The sequence below is a fragment of the Beta vulgaris genome, chromosome 5 (genome assembly GCF_026745355.1).
Source record: "Beta vulgaris subsp. vulgaris cultivar EL10 chromosome 5, EL10.2, whole genome shotgun sequence".
Taxonomy (NCBI): domain Eukaryota; kingdom Viridiplantae; phylum Streptophyta; class Magnoliopsida; order Caryophyllales; family Amaranthaceae; genus Beta; species Beta vulgaris.
In genome coordinates, this window is record NC_079206.1 from 12,763,696 (window position 1) to 12,777,032 (window position 13,337).

The 13,337-nt window shown below is 33.3% G+C and overlaps 1 protein-coding gene and 1 non-coding gene across 3 annotated transcripts; both read left to right on the forward strand.

The window, feature by feature from the left end:
- The first annotated feature begins 287 nt into the window (after positions 1-287).
- LOC104892839 (calcineurin B-like protein 1) lies at positions 288-4,820 on the forward strand. 2 transcript variants are annotated; one of them, XM_010678849.4, is made up of 9 exons: positions 288-592; positions 1,219-1,382; positions 1,676-1,758; positions 2,265-2,324; positions 2,505-2,613; positions 2,707-2,759; positions 3,333-3,413; positions 4,039-4,151; positions 4,424-4,820. In XM_010678849.4, exons 2-9 carry the CDS (start codon positions 1,304-1,306, stop codon positions 4,485-4,487), a joined length of 642 nt encoding a protein of 213 aa, XP_010677151.2. In that variant the 5' UTR covers positions 288-592; positions 1,219-1,303; the 3' UTR covers positions 4,488-4,820. The 2 variants fall into 2 exon arrangements, with proteins under 2 accessions (XP_010677151.2, XP_019105060.2); XM_019249515.3 differs by having other exon boundaries at positions 1,246-1,382.
- A 5,595-nt stretch (positions 4,821-10,415) lies between these two features.
- LOC125498138 (small nucleolar RNA R71) lies at positions 10,416-10,522 on the forward strand. The gene has a single exon (XR_007274904.1). It is a non-coding gene; the product is annotated as a small nucleolar RNA R71 (small nucleolar RNA).
- The last annotated feature ends 2,815 nt before the right edge of the window (positions 10,523-13,337 follow it).

A 13,337-nucleotide genomic window follows, 5' to 3' on the forward strand; every position in this document is an offset into this window, starting at 1 on the left:
AATACATGTTGTATGGAAAAAATGATTTTATGAGAGAGAATAGAAAATAATGGATAAAAGAGCATTAATTTGTAACATTTTGGTTGAATAAACGAAAGAAGAAATAAAATTCAAAAAACAAATAAATGATAGGATACCGTTTCTCTAGTTAAATTACGAAAAAATGTGAAACTAAATATAGAAATAGAAACGATATTGTAATAAAAAAGAGAAATAATATTTTAAGACGAAGGAAGTAGTAGGTCCCACTCTTTCCTATATAATCTCCGAAATCACGTTCACTTTCTCGGTCTCTCCTTCACCGTAGCTTTAGACAAATCTTATAACACCCTAAATTTTCTCTCTCCTATTTTCAAACTACTTTACAGCCGTCCGATCTGACGCTGTTTCTCTCTCTTGATCTCCAAGTCATTCTTTCCTCTATAATAGTGAAATTAAAAGACGACATTTTATTTTCCGTCTATAAAATCAGCGACGTTTTTTCATCATTATTTTTCTCTCTCCTCTCTTTTAAGTTGCGTGCTTTTTTGTGCCGGAAAAGTCGACATTCCGGCGGATTTTCTCCGGCGGGACACTTTTTTTTAAATATTTTGTAAGTCTTCATTCTAATATAGTTCTTCATTTTTAGATTTTAATTTTTTCTAGGGTTAATTTTTGCTTTTTTCTGAATTCTAATTTGTGAGTGTAAATGGTATAATTGAATCTGGGTATATAGATTTTGTTTGATTCATGAAATCGGATTGAATTATTGTGAAGTGGGAAGTTAAAAAAAATTATGGGTATATTATAAAATTACATTTTATGATGGAAAAACTTTGCCTTTTTTATTTGTTTGGTTGATGTTTTACAAATTAGGAAGTTGAATTGGTATTTTCCTTTTGTATTTGATTCTGTGATTAAGGTTGTAGAGAATATCCTTTTTTTTTTTTTGAAAAATAATAGAATTGATAGCTGGGATGTTGGTGGTTCACTGCTTTTGACATGTTTTAGATTTAAAGTCAATTAAAGTGCTCTTCCATGCTGCGTTGAATTATTCAAACAAATTGAATTCACTTTTTCTTTTTTATATAAAAAAGTTGATTACTTTTATTGTTTAAATCTTGATATGATTTATTTCCATGTTAAAAGTTAGATGGGATTTTTGAATTTGGTATGTTAATATGTTGTACTAATTAGTATTTGCAACTATGGGTTGGATTTGGTTTTGGAATTTGCAAGGTTAAGATGGTTTTACTGGTGATGTAGTAAACAAAGAAGGAGCCTAAGCTCTTTTTTCTAGTGGTGGATTTCTGCCTCTTGAAATATGGGTTGCTTTCATTCTACTGCAAATAAGCAATGGCCTGGACATGAAGACCCTGTGTTTCTTGCTTCTCAAACTGCTTGTAAGTTTTGATCATAATTAGCCTTGATTATGTTGATTTCAAGCCATGTATATGATCTCGTTTCGAGGTTTATCAGGCCGGAGAGCGTAATCTGATATGATTCCAGAGTAGTTAATTTCCAGTTGACTGTAGATTTATGATGTTTTAGTTGTGAAATTAGTATGCTGCTGATGGAATATGGTGATCTCTGGTGGAAATTGGAATTACATATTTTATGATTTACGAGTGGATTATCTGTTAGTTTTGAATTAATCCTGAAGCTCTGAAAATAGTTTCTGCTCTTACTTTACCAGTTAGTGTGAGTGAAGTTGAGGCGTTGTTCGAGCTGTTCAAGAGTATAAGCAGTTCTGTGATTGATGATGGGCTTATAAGCAAGGTATAATAACAATACTATCTTCCTAGCTATGTCTTATATTTTGTTTTCCTCTCATCCTGTATCAATACTTATTCCCAGCGCAAGTTGTAGAGAGGAAAGTGTCATTAGATGTATGGGTGCATATTGGTTGACTTATGCAGAGGTTGCTTTTATACCCCATAACCTGCCAAACCTGCCTGAAGTTAGAGTACTGAACAGAGTCGTTGACCCAAAACCCAATAAAATCTGCTGAAAACAATTAAATGACTGGTGTCACCTTAGACCTAACACAAATGGACCATCCAAATGCGAAATGTTTCGACCTGGAAATGACTTGTTCAGTTGTTTGGCATATCTAGACTGGCTTTCAATCTTGGCTGCCTTGCATAAAACAACTCGAGTTGGATTTTTATAAAATCTGTATAGTGTTTTTTGATTCAGTTCCTTAATGTTTTGTATGCCCGTACATGGATAATATTGTCGGAGCTGTGTGAATAGTGCTCTTACTATTACAATTGTATCTGCAGGAGGAATTTCAATTAGCTTTATTCAAGAACAAAAAGAAAGAGAATCTTTTCGCCAATCGGGTATGTTGCTCATTCTGTTGTAGACTAAAGTCAAGATATCTGTGGTCACACTCTGCTTGTTTTCTTCGCCATCAATAAAAATTGATCAAAAGTGATTATTTTTCACTCTTATAAATAATTATGTTGATGCGATTTTCTTTAATTGACACCCAAAATAACATTAATATCTCTTTTGAACAGATCTTTGACTTATTTGATGTTAAACGGAAAGGAGTGGTTGACTTTGGTGACTTTGTTAGAGTGTTGAATGTCTTCCATCCTAATGCCTCTCAAGAAGAGAAGATAGACTGTATGTTCCTCAGATTCACACAAAGTCGCTCTTGTATGTGGACCGTGGTTTATGTATATAGCTGATTATTATACTCATTTTCTTCTATTGCAGTCACCTTTAGGCTATATGACTTGGATGGTACAGGGTTTATTGAGCGCGATGAGGTATATTGTATTTTCCACTCACTATATTTTTTTTTGTAAAAGAAAAACTTTGTGATGCATCAGAGAAAGTTGCCTTGTTTAAATTTGTAATACTGTACTTTAGATTGGCTAGACCCCACCTTTAGCATCTTAAGTTAATGCCACATGGTTGTCACCATCTTTTGTTATTAGCCAGTCGGACATTGTTTGGATTTACTCTCTGCTTTGAGACATTGCAAAATGTGGTCTCGTCCCTGTTGCTGCTTCTTGGGAGGGGTACCCAGATCACTGTTCTTCCCTTTTTTGCTGGACACATCACGAATTTGTATGATTATTGTGATAGTGAAATTAAAGAAACAAGTGATAGCTGATGGCACAACAGACATCAGCTTTTCTTCAACATGGATGTATAATTGCGTGTTTTTCAACCCTGAGCTTTTAGGTTTCACTGTAGTGTGATGTGTCTGCTCTCTTATGCATATGTTGATTGTGTTTTTTGTTAATGCGCAATGTTTGATTCGCTATTTCACGAGTTTAGCAATGAGCAACGTTTGTCAGACATGAATCTTCTGTGGGATCATTTTCTGTGTTCAGGTGAGGCAAATGTTGATTGCGATTCTATATGAATCTGAGTTGAAGTTGGCAGATGAAACAATTGAGGTGATACTTGATAAGGTGAGTATTAGACATTGCTTCATTTGTTATATGTTTGGATGATGCTTGTTGGAAGTCTGGAACCCATACATGTTTGGGTAACAAGTTATTATAGAAACAGATCTCTGTCCTTTTTTGTATGTTCTATTTGGGCCTGTTCTTTTGGGCTGAACCGCTGAATAAATGGCACGCAAATTCAGATTAGACAAATTCCTTTCACAGTATCACTTCAGTTCCGTGCACTCCAGTCCAGTCCAAAAGAACAGGGCCTTAGAAATTGGTCATGTTGACCAAGATACAAGATGACAGTGACAATTTGGGTACATATCTTTTTATAAAAGGTAGGACAGTAGGAGTGTCATTGAGGTGAACAGAGTTGAGGGGAGTTTTTCTAGTATTTTCAAGTCCTTTTATTACATAAGATGGTCTTATACACTAATCATACTATAATAAAAATTAACCCAGATCATATTAGAAGTCATTTATCACAATTGTAGTTGCCCATAAACTTACTCCATATCCTAATTAACCCTAGCTTACACATCTCTTATATGCAAGACTTATTTAACTTTAATTTGGTTTTCCGCTAATCTCTTTGTTTCTGCAACCTGGTTAAGCTAACTATGGTGTACCATTATTTGAGCAGACATTCCAAGAAGCTGATGTAAATCAAGATGGAAAAATTGATAGATCCGAGTGGCATCAGTTTGTTTCTAAAAATCCTTCATTGTTAAAGATAATGACACTCCAATATCTCAGGTATGATCATTTATTTTCATAATCGAGATATATACTACTCCTATGTCAAATTACTTGTTCTAGAGCAAGTTGACACACTTATAATAAGATTGAGAGATGAGTGTGTGATCCAACTTTACGGAAAAAAGTAGAGATGGAGTAAATAATCTGATACATTACAAATTGAAAAATAGGGAAAGTATTTTGAGTCAAAGGGTGTGTTGTATACATAGAGTTTATACGGTAGTACTCGAACCTAATTTATTTGTTTATTACTTGAAAATCTTATGCAGGGATATCACGACGACTTTCCCGAGTTTTGTTTTCCACTCTGAAGTTGATGAAATTGCCACTTAAGAAGCTAAAGACTGCTTGCAGTCCCGTTATGTTTGATCTTTGAGCGGATTCTGCACATATAGTTAGAGATCCCTTATTTTTTTCCTCGCCTAAACTATTATTATCCCAACCCATTTAGAAGAGTTGAGGTGTGCCAAAGGTAACCTGTGCATATGGATTTTGTGTTTTAAGCTGAGATGTGTGGTATCACGATTCACGATTGTGTGCTCTGGTTTTGCATTTCTAGTTTGTTAGAATTAGAGGTAGAACATGAACGTCTACCTGAAAAGGAAGAATGAACATCTATATATATATACTCCTGTCATTGAAGAGTAATATTTTCCCCCTTCTCTACCCTGTCTCAAAATTGTGATACTGTAATTATACGTGACTGTAGTGTGTAATGAAGTTGAGATGGCAGCAGAAACAGACCATCTAGAAAGCATATGATGTTCCTCCTTTGTTCTTTTTATAAGTCACACACTATATTCAAGGTCGGACTTTTATTTTTATTTACTTTCCTTGAATATGATAAATATATTGGATAGTGTATATGATGCTAATATTGCATCTATTTAGAAATAGAGGAAGTATAAATTACTAGAATATTGGTCACCATTCACCAATTTAATCGCTCGCAAATTGGCAGCATCACCAAACCCCTATTCATCACCCTTTCCTTAATTTAGCCAAGACTAAAGGTGAGGAAAAAGTGACGATTCGCATTTGATGTACAAGTACAAAAGGTAACATGTATTATAGGGAATTTAGAAGTGTGAAGTGGTTGGGTTAGGAAGAACATGTCATGGAGGTATAATTGGTGGTTGTAAATTACTCCATCAGTCATCAATATTCAATCATCATACATACAAGTCATTGTTGTGGCCATGTGGCCTGTGAGGGGTGCAGTTGGCCTAATTTTTAAGACGCAGAACATGATTATCGAATTGTATTATGCTACCCGTGATTGTCAAGCCTCTAGAGCTTTCCCTATCAATTCAGTTCGAAAATCAAAATCGCACATTTTTCCAATTTCACATGTTATATTCCCTCCACAACTTTTAGGTATACATTGAATATTCAAATTGTTCTTATTCAAGGTCTATCTAGATTCCAAGCTCCCAACTCTTTTCTCCCGAGTCCCGACCCTACCATTCTTGGTGCTCTGGCTACCTCTACGAGGATTCAAACCCATTGCACGTGCACGACTATAAGTTTTACTAGACTTTGAACATTTTCTAACAAGTAATTTAGGACCCGTTCAATATTACTGTGGTTTTCTATTTTTTGATTTTTAGATTTTCAAAATCATATGATATATGTTCTATAATAAATAAAAAATTAGTCAAATTTATTGAGAACATGATGATTTTGGAAACTGACAACTAAAAAGTGATAACCACTTTTTCTGGTTTCCTGTTTTTGGTTTTTAGTTTTCAAAAAAACTGAAAACAAAAAACGATAACGAACGGGCCCTTAAATTATGGATTTTTTTTTATAGCAAGTGATTTGAATCAGCTGGTAAGGATTATAGCTTAACCAACAATTACGTTCAAACTCTAATAATGTGGCAACGCTTATTCCCTAATTGAGGCTAAACTGACTTGAATTCGAGTTTGTTAGAACTTAATTAATAAGTTTAAAAAAATAATGCATTCTGAATAAATGCAACAATTTGACTTTGAAATTTATCAAAGCATAAGGTTGACTATTCATATTTCTAATTATCTATTACTGGAAAGTACAAAAGTTGATATATATAGTGAGATTGATAAAACAACATTATATATATATATATATATATATATATATATATATATATATATAGTGAGATTGATAAAACAACATTATATATATATATATATACATATATATATGTATATACATGCATATCTATGTACATACATACATACATACATACATACATACATACATACATACATACATACATACATACATACATACATACATACATACATATATATACATATATATATAGGTATATATATATGTATATATTATATATATATTATATTATATAATATATATATAATATATATATATATATAATATATATATATATATATATGTATATAGGAATGGGATCTTGTGAAAACCACTATCTAATATGAAAACTGAAAACAAGCAATTTCAACCGTTAGATTATCCATAGTATAATCTGACGGACGAAATTCACGGATAAGTTTTGAGCCAAAAAAAAATCTAACGCGTGCTTTCTCTCTCTTCCTCTTTCTTCTCCTCTCTCTCTCTCTCCTTCGGTTATCTTGATCTGAAACTCAAACTTTCTCTCTCCTCTTCTCCTCTCTCTCTCCTTCGTTTGCTTTCTCTCTCTTCCTCTTTCTTCTCCTCTCTCTCTCCTTCGTTTATCTTCTGAAACTCAAGCTTTCTCTCTCCTCTCTCCTTTCTCCTTCGTTTATTCCAGATCAAGCGGATTCCAGATCAAAATTCGAGTAAGTTTTCCTCTGTTTTTTTTTTATTTTAGATTTAGTTTATTTTCATTTACAATTTTTTTTTGAGTTATGTGATTTGATGAGTAATTGTTAATTTTATGATAATTTTGAGCTCATTTTGGTTATCATTATCACACTGAATTTATTGGGTTTTTGCTACTCTCAGAACATTTGTATACACTCAGAATCTTAGATTTATTTTCTGTAAAGAAAGTTCATTTTTTTCTCTCTAATAGCGACGCTAACTGGACCTTAAAGAATCCATGAAATGTTTTATCTGGAGATTACTTGTATATACTCTGCCCAGTTTCTCATCTCATTTTGAGCTAATTTTCGATCGAAATTTTTCGTTCAAATTCGATCTGTTTTGTTTGCGATTTTGAAAGATTTATCACATTTTTCGTAATTAATGTATTTATTTGAATTATTTGTAGCAGATTTTGACTGCACTGGACAAAAATGAGAAGATATGTTTATATCAATGATGATGAATCCATGCGTGAATTTTTTGACAATCGCATAATCGAACATGATGAATCCATACAGTGCTTAATTTCCTTCCAAAATTTTTATGGGAACATTTCAGTTGCTTGTATTTTTATTGATAGTTAATTTGCTTTTTCTTTATCAAGCATTTGTTGTTGCGAAATTCGTTGAATGTTATTGCAAGTGTTGATAAATCGAGTTATTGTTGTTTTGATATTTTTTTATAGTTACCTTAGAAGTGGAAGAAGTTACTCTTATAACATATAAAGTTACCTTAAAAGTGCTAAAAGTTACCCTTGAAATATATATAAAATTATCCTAAAATTGCTAAAAGTTACCCTAAAAAAGTTAAAAGTTACCCTAAAAATGGTAATAGTTACTCTTATAATCAATAAAGTTATCCTTGAAATATATAGAACTACCCTTAATATAATAAAGTTACCCCAAAACTGGAAAAAGTTACCCTAAAAGTGTTAAAAGTTACCCTAAAGGGGTTAAAAGTTACCCTTGTTTTCAGTTTTCAGATTAATAGGTGTTTTCAGCGGATCCTACCCCTATGTATATATATATCGTAAAAATCAAAAATATTGCATTATTATAAACGAAAAGGTACCATATAGTTTAAGAAAAATTTACACCAACAACATTGATGAAACAGTACATGAATCCATGAGATTCCTCTTTCTACTCCTAACTAGTGGGTGGGGGAAGAATGCATATCTAATTTTACTTCTAAATAAGTACCTTTCAACTTCCAAGTTTCATCTACATCTAAGGGCTAAGGGTACTTGTTAGGAAATTTGAGAACACTAATAACAATGACGAACGCATTTCATGAATCTATACAATTTGTGGTACAATAGCACAACTTAGACTATACTTTGAATCCATTTATTTTGCTACCATAAAAACTGTAAAATGACACTAATATGAATATCAATTAGAAAAGGGTTTTGGATACCAACTGAATATAATCTCTTTCTGTTGATGATTATTCTCTCATCTCTACAAAATTCTTTAAACAATCCATCTACATAATAGGTAATTGAGTATTTTCATTTTGAGATTTTATACTTCGCATAAACACACAAGACACAACTAATATGCAGTTTAGTTCAATTGATAAAATTTTACTGGAGTGGTACCCAAAATTTAAAATCAAATCACCGTCAACTTCATAGTTTCATATGGCTCTCTTTAGTACTATTATTTTCTCTTTTTCTTTTGCAATCTCAGAATGAGAAGATGACGAGCCTTGCTCAAAACTCCAAAAGATTAGTTTCAAAAATACCAAAAAACAAGAAAATAATTATAGTTTTGTTAGTTGGCCAGATAAGAGAAAGATTGTGATCTAAAAATGACCCGGATAATTTAGATACAAAGTGAGTGGAAGAAAGCATGGCATGTATTATTTGGAATGATTTATTGATTAAGATCAAGATTGAAAATCATAGTTGATCCATCTTTCTAAAGGATATAATTTTGATTATAAAATTTAAGCTATAAAGACACTATTAATGACTATATTATTTTATCATCTATAAATGGATACTTATATTGAAATGCTTTAGATAAAATGTGTGATAGCAAGAAAGCATGACGACCTAATAGTTGAATTTGATTAGCCAGAGGGGAAGAAGATATATGGAGTAGTATTGTCATGAGTCACGACATTATACAATCCTTCTTTTGGTAGGTGGTAATAATACCATAATAATAATAGAATTTAGTCTAGTTTTTAAGAAAAAACTCATGTCAATATTTAAAATAATGAAAAACTATCTCGACACATTTTTATTAAGTAAAAAACTTATATAGACCGGGTTTACACTAAATTTACCGTGAACCTGATGGTAATATATGTGATTTGCGAAAAAGGATCATTCTTTACAATCCAATGCTATTCCTCTGTTATATCTATTATCTTTAGTATGACGACCTAATAGTTGAATTCGTCGTGTAATCGACCTCAATGAAACATCCAATCAGCGACATCATTAGCCTCCCGAAATGCATGACAAATCTGGACATCCTCAAACAACTTTAAATCTTCACCGCCATCTAAAATAAGAGAGTTAAATACCATAGCGAATTTTCCAAATATTTTTAATAGATTGGATAACATATTCGTCACCCTCAATAATAAGATTTCTAAAGCCCAAAGAAATATCCACTCTATTTCCTTCTCTCAACCTCCTAGCTTCAGCAACAAGGATATAAATCGACGAATCTAGAACACCACCACTAGCACCACATAATAAAACTTTCCAATCTGAATCACAAATAACAAAATTAAAGGAAGCTTCACCATTGGAAGCTTTGAACCATCAAAATCAACATTGTTATAGTTGTTAGGAGAAGGACACCAACTTACCCGATCCCTACCTTAGAATAACCTAGAGACTCATAACTCTGCTTAGTAGAACACAAGGAGAGCTTAGCATCAATTTCATCGATTGAATCTTCAAGAAGCCTAATTTTATACACATAAACTCTAATCATCACACTAACTTTGGTTGGAGAATAATTTTCTTGACGGAAAATCACCCCATTATGATTACACCAAATGAACCACCAAGAAATAGCAAACGGACAACTAGAAAAAAAAGATGAGAGAAATCCTCAAAATGGTAAATACACAGTCCAAAGTAAGAAAAATATGACTTAATTTCAATCTTTTCGTTGTAGTAAGACCATTTTGGCAAATTTTCCAGATGAAAAATAATTCTAGGGGGAACTTTTAACTTTCAGATCCAATGAAAAACTATAGACTAAGATGAATGCGATTTGAGACCTTGAATAAGATGGACACCTGACTTAACGAGACACACTCCAATCATTCAAATAGTTGTTGGCAACCATATCATCCAAAAATGTCTTCGCAACTTCCAGAGTTTTGTCCATGAAAGTACCGCCAGATACGACATCAATATAACTTCGAACATCATGCTTCAGACCATTGTAAAATGTCTGGATCAATAGCCACTTAGGAATGCCATGGTCTAGGCATTGTCTTTGCAAAGCCTTGTATCTCTGCCATGCCTCATAGAGAGACTCCAATTCATGTTGTTGGAAATCAGATATCTCATTTCTAAATTTTGAAGTTCTCATAGGAGGGAAGAACTTGTAAAAAAAAACCTTTTCAGTTCCGGCCATATGGCGATCTTTCTCAGTTATTCTTCTTTCAACCATTCTTTTGCTTCGTTCGTGAGAGAAAAAAGAAAAGCACAATGTCGATTCAAATCATCAGAAACATTTGTTAGTTTCAAAGTGTTACACTTCTCTAGGAAGTTAGCCAAATGATCATTAGGGCTCTATTTGGGTGTTCTGCATAAGAGTCTTGTGAGATAAACTGAACGAATTGTGGCTTGAGCTTGAAATGTGTAGCAATTGTAGTTGGTCTGGTAATGGTGGTGGTGGTCTCATCGGGCATAGGTGCATAGCATACTCCCGTAGAGACTTTGGTGGTACTTCGTCTTCCATTATTAATTCTTGTTGTTGTTTTCTCTGACCTCCTAATCTCCTTGTTGTAGCTTCGATCTCATGATCAAGAGTAATTAGATCTTGTGAACCCTTGCTACGAGTGCGCATGCAACAAAAAGGACTGAAAGAAAAGAGATCAAACAACAAACAGAATAACAATGATCGAACAAATATAAGTTAACTGAATAAATCAAAGAAAAAATAATCTAATATCGTTAGTCCCCGGCAATAGCGCCAAAATTTGATAGGTGTGTCGCATACCTAACAAAGAAAAATACTAACAAATTCTCCTAACTATGTAGTAGGATAAGTCAAGGTCGAATCCACAGGGACAAATGGTACCAAACACTAGGTATCTTGACTCAATTTAACTAAACACGTGACAAACAACGATGAAAATGATGTTAATTAATTCTAATAGTAAACTATAACAACTAGCAATAACACACAAGATAAAATTAATTAATAAAGACATCTAGAATTAACTATCCCCCACTAGCATGAGTAATACATGAATAGTTCTCATCCCAAATAACGCAACCAATAGTCCAAAAGGATTAATGCATCCTAAAAATACCAAAGACATCTCCGGAGTACCAATGTCTACTCTAATCAAGCAATCAAACATATTCCCATGGAATCATGCAAGAAAAGAGACATTAAGCAAGACATCACAATATAGTCTTCTAGTAATCCTATCTACTTATTCCTATAGAGATATTCATACCCTTGATTGAATCAACCAATCCATCTAGATTTAATTCCCATTAAAAACAAGACACAAAGACTCAATTCAAAATCATCTATCCCTAGTATGATAATGAAAATAAATACAATTCAATCAAGCAAGGACAATTAATCACATTAGATTGAGATTTGGGGAGAATTCATGCATTAAACATTGTTGGGGTTCAACTTGAGAATTAGAAAATTTAGTCTTTTACTTCAATGAAATTACTCCAAGGTAGTTGAAGTGTAGATCTCAAAGTTAGAATGGGGTTTTCTCTCAAAAGATCTCTCAAAAACTGAATAATAAAACCTAAGTGCCGAAATAATATTACTAAGAAGGTATTTATAGTTTCCTAAAATAATAAAACAAACATAATAAAATCCCGATGGAAAAGCAAGTCGGCACGGACATGTTAAAAGTGACACGAACTTGTTGACCTGATAATACAAAATCAGTCGCGAAGCCAAAGGTTTCCGATTTGGGGAAAAAGGAGCATCTCGGACGTGTCACATATGACACGGACGTGTTGCCCTGGAAAGCTGATATCAGTTTCAAACTGATTTGTGCAGTGCAGCGTGACACAGACGTGTCAAATATGATATGGACGTGTCAAATATGACACGGACGTGTCACCTTGAAATCAGAATTCAAGCAGCTAGTGCTTGTAATCCAGCTAAACGACACGGACGTGTCAAATGTGAGGCTCCCGTGTTGACCTACTTCTGCCCATCTTCATGTCCACGCCATCCCCAACTCGCCACAAGATGGTCAATATTTTTGATTAACTTCAAAATTAACTCAAACACTAAAAAATACCTCGTGAAGTAACATGGAACTAAAAGGGGCAAAATAATGCAAGAGTTAGTCCTAGATGCTCTAAACTAAGCTAAATGAGACTTAAAAATGTACCTAAAATATGAACTATTATTGACTTGTCAACATGTAACCAAACAACGGAAAACTAATTTTAGAATTGTGTTTTTCTTTGTAAATTGTTTTTCATGAAAATCATTTTACGCTGAAAATGTTTTACCGCCAACCAAACGGAGCCTTTTAAAGAAAGTATATTAACACTTCGTTTGGAAAGCAATCATAACAGGAAAGGTAGGGGAGGGCAAGGAGACGGAAGGGAAAGAAATACAAGGAAAAGGAAGAACGAGCTTCTATTTTCCTTCCAAAATGGATATCAAGAGGATAGGAAAATGGATCCTTCCCTTCCCTTCTCCCATGTTATATTCAAACAACATAAAATCAAGACCTCCCTTTCCCTCCAAAATGGACCCTTGCCAAACACACTATAATTTTCATTGAAGAATGTGTCATTTGTGGTTTTGTTACATTTTGATAGTTTAGGATATAATCGACACAGACCAAAATTTCCTAAATGCTCATTGCAGCGATTTTTGTACATAATTAGCTACAAACAACTCATGTTAATTACAACAGATCGAAACTTATCACCAACCATCATAAAGTCCCTGCAGAACTTCAAAGTTAAAACAACTAGAACGCAGAAAGAAAGGGGGACAAAATCATCTCTAGGCAGTTGAGTAAAAACTAAACAATTAAGATATCCTCACAAATGCTGTACTGCCAAGACAAATATCAAACTACGCCTTAAAGAACTGCGCACAGATACTCCAAGCCACATTCAGACATTCTTCCACAAGATTATCAGTAAAAAATTCATAAAATTCATGG

Excerpts from the sequence above, each read along its gene's own strand:
- LOC104892839 (XM_010678849.4), top strand. The coding sequence starts at position 1,304 with ATGGGTTGCTTTCATTCTACTGCAAATAAGCAATGGCCTGGACATGAA. Across the intron at positions 2,325-2,504 it reads AGAATCTTTTCGCCAATCGG|ATCTTTGACTTATTTGATGT; the intron begins GTATGTTGCTCA and ends TCTTTTGAACAG. Across the intron at positions 3,414-4,038 it reads TTGAGGTGATACTTGATAAG|ACATTCCAAGAAGCTGATGT; the intron begins GTGAGTATTAGA and ends TTATTTGAGCAG.